The 5,817-nt window shown below is 60.9% G+C and overlaps 1 protein-coding gene across 1 annotated transcript; it reads left to right on the top strand.

Annotated features, from left to right (window-relative positions):
- Positions 1-5,083: 5,083 nt before the first annotated feature.
- LOC139823899 (uncharacterized) lies at positions 5,084-5,614 on the top strand. The gene has a single exon (XM_071796374.1). It carries the CDS (start codon positions 5,084-5,086, stop codon positions 5,612-5,614), a length of 531 nt encoding a protein of 176 aa, XP_071652475.1.
- The last annotated feature ends 203 nt before the right edge of the window (positions 5,615-5,817 follow it).

Raw genomic sequence — 5,817 nt, 5'->3', positions numbered from 1 at the left:
GGTCGCGAGAACACCGCGGACACCGGCAAACGATAGGCGCGCTGGGTAAACCGCGAAATCCAAAGACATTAAAATGGCGTGCAAAGTTACGCGCGAAACAAAAGAAGCGCGACGGTAACGGGAGGTTCGCCAAGTTTCCCTCTCGTGGCATGCCACCTTGACGTGGTGAGAGGGCTCCCTGTACCAACGATCCACTGAGGCAGTACCTTCGGTCATACCGAAGGGAGGGCTCGGTGGGGAGGTACAGGGTCTAAGAGCATGCCGTGCCCCCTCTCCTCTCGACTTGTCGAGACTTGGGGGCACAAAAGGGTCCGGCGCCCCTGTCGGGGAACTTGTTCCCTGACTCTTAAGCGTCGGTAGGGGTTGGCGGCCCTGACTTCAATCGCCCGGTCGGCTGGGACCGTGAGGGAGGAGTTTCTACTCCTCCCGCCGGCCTAGAGGAAGGAAAACCTCGATAAAAAAACCATGGGGTGGGTCTCGAATCGCTCGACCATTGCACGCCGGTGCTCCGGCAGGCCGGGCGATTCGGACTCGTTGTGGGGGGAGCGGGCCTCTCTCGTCCATTGCACGCCGGTGCTCCGGCGGGGCGGGAGAGGTTACGCCGGGGTCTTTTCGGGGATCCGGGAGGGAGGTCCTCACTTCCAAAGCGGGCAGGGATGCCGTCTCGCCGAGGAGGTGGGAAGACCCTCGTCTCATTACCCATTGCACGCCGGTGCTCCGGCAGGGGAGACGGGGGTAACCTTCTTTCGGGAGTCCCTGTACGTGGTGCAGGGACGACCGGAGGGGAGGCCTGCGTTGGGGACGTGCACACCAGGGACGTGGTCCCACGGTGTCCCCAACGCGGAGGGCAGTCCCGAGCCGCTCCGAAGTAATCGGAGGTCGGGGTCGGGCTGCCTGGGTGGGCGACCCGTCGGGCCGCTAGGACATATTCCCAGGTCGGGGCCGGCGGGTCTTTGGTCACCGGACGTAAGGGCCGGTGACGAGCGTAGAGTCCGTTGGGTCGGCGGTGGCGTGGGCGCTCCGTGTCCCCTGCTCGTGCGTGGCGGGGACCGGGATCGAGCGTGCTCGGCCGGGGCCGGGATCGAGGTCTCTCGGCCGGCCACCCCTCGTTGCGTGCGGGCGGGGGTGGCGGGGTTCTTTCGTCGTCGTCGGCCGGCGGACGGTGCCTCAGGGGTCGGGGGCGGTCTCTGGGGGTCTTTCGGGGCCCTTGGGGGGCGCTCTTGATACGGGTATGGCGAACCCGGGGATACCCGAGGGCTCGGGCAGGCTGGGCTCGTGAGGCGGGCGAAGCCAACCAGCCTAGGGGAAGGACACCCCGAAATAAACCAAATCATTCTCTATGGACAATGTCTTTACAGGGAAATAAACTTACAGGTCCAGGGGAATCGGATACCCCAGGCCCGGTGGACGAGAGATGCTCTACGGAGCAAAGTCCTGGTCTCTCTCCATCGTCAGCCAACGACGGGACACCAAAAGCGAAGCTTCCATCTGGGTCAAGGGCGAGCCCAGGTGATGGTGCTAACATCGCCCAGGGAAGCCAGTGCTTCCCCAAAGGGAGTGACACGAAGGGGATGTTCAAGCATCCAGGAGAGATGGAGCCTCTGGTATCTCTGGTACGTATACGTCCCGGACCAGCGAACTCCAAGAGCAGAGATTCCAGCTTTGAGAAAGGAAAGAACTCTAGATCTAGATCTAGATCTAGAGGTAAGGCAAGGAAAGGGATGGACAGAACCTCCTCTCATGAGTCGTTCGTGTCATTAGACGCGGAGGAAGAAGACGTGGACGTGGAGAGGATGGAGGAGGAGATTTCCGATGATACCCGCTCACGCTCGAAAGAGAGAAGGAACACGAGGAGGACCATACAAGGTAAAAGGGGGAAGAACACGCGTAGCGCCTCCTCTACCTCTGCCCTTTTGAATCGAAGAAAAGAGGGAACGCACTCGGAGAGCGAAAGTGATATTGAGCGCATGAAAACCACGGGGAAGGCCACAAAAGTGAAGCTTTCCAGGGAGCAAGCGGCAGAGGCTCGCCGGAGTATGGAGGAGACAGGGAAAGCAGTCACTGAGCTCTTAGAACCCGGTGAGTGTTCCGCACTAGGAGCGATGAAGGAGTCGGGGGAGCGGGACCGGGCAGTTCGGGCAGTTGTGACTGGCGATTACTACCTGAAACAACTCAGGAGCGCCCAAAGGGAGCTAATCGCCAAGGCGCGTGAAATACAGGCTTTGCGCGAAGCCACTGTTCCGGCAAACCTTTCCAAAAACAGGAAGGTTGCTGAGAAAATGGCGATGGAGGAATTGCAGTACTCCCCTGCAAGTATTCTGCCGAGCCAGATATACGAGGCGATCAACGGGATCGACCTCGTGGCTGAAAAGTCGAGATCGCTTAAAGGCGAGTACCGCAAATGCCTAAATGAGTCCGCGGCGCGAATCAAGGCCGCGCTGACTCACTTAGTGCAGAGGTACGAGGCCCCCGAGGTGGGGTTAGAACGGGACGTGGAGCTCGAGAGGCTGCGCGAAAGGATCTCCACACAGGAGAGGGAGATCGTTGCGCTGCGTGAAAGCGCGACGCAGAGCGCACGTACCCAGAGGGAGCTACAAGAGCTCAAACTTGAGCTTGAGCAATTGCGCTCCCAAAGGCACAACGAGGAGGGAAGGACAACGCGGGCGATGGTAGGAACCAAGAGGCAGAGAATACAGATCTCCTCTGACACACTGTCAGAAGCGGAGGATCCATGCGTCACGGACGACAAGATGGACTGCCATCAAGACGGTGACGAGGAGGTAGAATGCAGGAGGGACGAGATCCTTGCGGAAATCGCCCGCGAAGGTAAGCCTCCGGCCATACGCCCGTCGGTGCAAGGTATCAGAAAGGTCCTGGACCCTGAGATGCCGGCGGCGGTGGCAGACTCAGGAGTGAGGACACCAGCACAACCGGAGTCAATGGAGAAGCAACTGGCGGAATTACTGGTGATGAGCGTAGAGGAGAAGATCGGAAAGATGAAGGAGGAGATCATGCGAGGCATCGCTGATAAGCTCCCACAGACGCAGGCGCAGTCGAAAAGTAAGTCGCCTGTCACCCCGGCGTTGGTAGTCCCCGCCGGAGGAAAAAGGAGGGATGGCAGTGTGGGGAAGGGACCCGCTGCCAAGGTAAAGGGAAAAGGACAAAAACGGGAGGGAAGAACACCCACTCCCGCACCGGCCGCACTCAGTAAGGTGCAGCAACAGGTGCCGGGGAGGGGGAACAAGACTTCCGTTTCCACAAAAGCTGTGCTTCCCGTCGCGCAGCCTCAAGTACCAAGGAAGGAGGTAGCGTCGCAAGCGCCTGGGTCCAATGAGGATACGTGGACCCAAGTAGCTAAGAAGAAGCCCAAGAAGCGGGACAATAGACCCGCCTCTCAAGGACAGCCCAAGGCGCAGCAGCAGTCGACACGTCCGAATAAGGGGGCGAACACTACTACCCCCATGTCTGCGGCCGGGAAGAATGCTGCAGCTGGCGCAAAGGAAGGAAAGATGGGAGGGAAAAAGGGCACGAAGGACAGCGGTCCTAACCCACCTTCTCAACAGGCAAAAAGCGGCAAACGAAGGGTGCCCCGCACCTCCGCGATCACGTTGACGTGCCCGCAGGACACGTACGCGGAGTGCATGAGTGTGGTCCGCGAACGGATCACTCTCGGGGACTTTGGGATCACCAAGGTCCCGCACATGCGGAGAACCGCAACAGGCGCCCTTAACCTGGAGCTGGCCGGCCAGGGTAACGCGGAAAAAGCGGATGCCCTGGCGGCCAAAATGGCTGACGTGTTGTCAGACAAGGAAGGGGTTAGGGTGGGACGCCCCATCATGACAGCCGATCTACGCTTGTCAGGCTTTGAGGGCTCAATCACGGACAGCGAAATCCGTGAAATGATCGCAAAGATAGGCAACACCTATCCCGAGAGTGTGAGAGTAGGGCCCATTAGAAAGATGAGCAATGGGCTCTGCACGGTGGTCGTCGGGTGCCCTTTGGCGGCGGCGATCGCCATTGCGAGAAATAGCAGGGTGGTGCTGGGGTGGTCGTCCACTAAAGTGGAAATGCTTGACAAAAGACCGCTCCAGTGCTACCGCTGCTTGGAGCAGGGACATACGCGAGCCACATGTTCCAGCACGGTGGACAGGACTGGCGCGTGCTACCGCTGTGGGGAGGCGGGCCAGGCTAAGAGCTGCACGGCTCAAGTGCGGTGCGCTGTTTGCGCGGACAAGGGTATGCCCCACGACCACCGCGTGGGCGGCCCTGCCTGCCGCGGTAGCCTGAAAGGGAAGAAGAGGGCGAAGGGGAACGGGTCCTCCAAACCCGACGCATCGCGGGCTAAACCAGCTGAGGAGGAGAGGAAGAAGAAGGAGAAAAAGCCCGCGAAACAGGAGGGCCTTGTCGTGACGGGGTTCACCGTCACGCACGAGGGTGTCAGAGTTGCCGGCACACCTGCGGGAACGGAGACAGTTAAAGAGTCTCCGAAACCGCAGAGGCAAACAAGGGCCAGATCGGCTCTGGCCGTCAAAACAGAGACGGTTGAGGTAATGGAGGTGGATCTATCCCCTCCCGCCCTCAGCAAGGACGATCAAGCCTTACTCTTGGTAGAGCAGACACGCGACGAGGCTCCGATGATAACGGAGCCGGAGGAGGAGTCGGGGCTTGCCACCCCGTTGGATAAAGAGGAGGAGAGGCCGGAGGACTCTGTGGGCTATATGTAATGGCCCTCAGAGTCCTCCAGGTTAACCAGAACCACGCCCGCGCAGCGCAAGATTTATTCTGCCAAGTCTTGGCAGAGCGCGGGTGTGGTTTGGGTGTCGTGGCGGAGCCCTACCGGGTCCCCGGAGATCATCCCTGCTGGGCCGGGGACAGGGGGGGCTCTGCCGCGATAGTTTGGAGGACGCTGCCCGCGTCCCCCCCGTGCACGAGGAAGTGTGCCGGGGAGGGATACGTGGCGGTGCAATGGGGGTCCGTCTGCGTGGTGGCTGTCTACGCCCCTCCTAGCTGGACCCGCGCCAGGTACGGGCAGCTCCTGCACGAATTGGAGAACTGCGTAAGAGCCTGTGCCAATGGCCGGGTCATGGTCGCGGGGGACTTCAATGCGAAGTCAACGCTATGGGGTTCCCCGCGGACCGACTGGAGGGGCGATGCCACCGAACGGTGGGCGGCGGGTCTCGGCCTGTGTCTGGCTAACGTGGGCCGAGAGAGCACTTGCGTGCGGCGACGGGGGGAATTAATTGTGGATATTACTTGGGCCACACCCCCCGTTGCCCGCGATATACGTGGCTGGCGGGTGGTCTCAGATGTGGAGACCTTGTCGGACCACCAACTAATCGAAATGGTGGTCCAGGCAAGCCCGCCAGGAGTGCTCGCCCGTCGCCTGGCCGCGGGCAGAACGAGACGCAGATGGGCCCTCAAGCAAATGAACGTGGACCTATTTAAGGCCGCAATTATAGGGTCCGCATGGATCCCAGAGGAGGACGACATATCCGGGGCGGCGGATGTGGACGTGGATGCAATGGCCGAGGGCATGGTAAAGGTTACGACGCAGGCTTGCGATGTTGCCATGCCCCGGCAGCAGCCACTGCCGCCCCGGAAACAAACATACTAGTGGACCGAGGAGCTGACCGAGTTAAGGCGCTCCGCGGTTTGCGCCAAGAGGATTTGGAGGAGGGCACGCGCGGGAAGACGCGTCGCCCTCTCCGAGGAGGAGGCTGGGGAGGCCTGGTGTGCCGCCCGCCAGGACCTCGCCCGAGCGATCTGCGCGGCCAAAGCGCGGGCCTGGAGCGAGCTCCTCGATAGCGTAGAGGAGGA

The sequence above is a fragment of the Temnothorax longispinosus genome, unplaced genomic scaffold, assembly GCF_030848805.1.
Source record: "Temnothorax longispinosus isolate EJ_2023e unplaced genomic scaffold, Tlon_JGU_v1 HiC_scaffold_21, whole genome shotgun sequence".
Taxonomy (NCBI): domain Eukaryota; kingdom Metazoa; phylum Arthropoda; class Insecta; order Hymenoptera; family Formicidae; genus Temnothorax; species Temnothorax longispinosus.
This window is presented reverse-complemented; position numbering and strand designations above follow the sequence as displayed.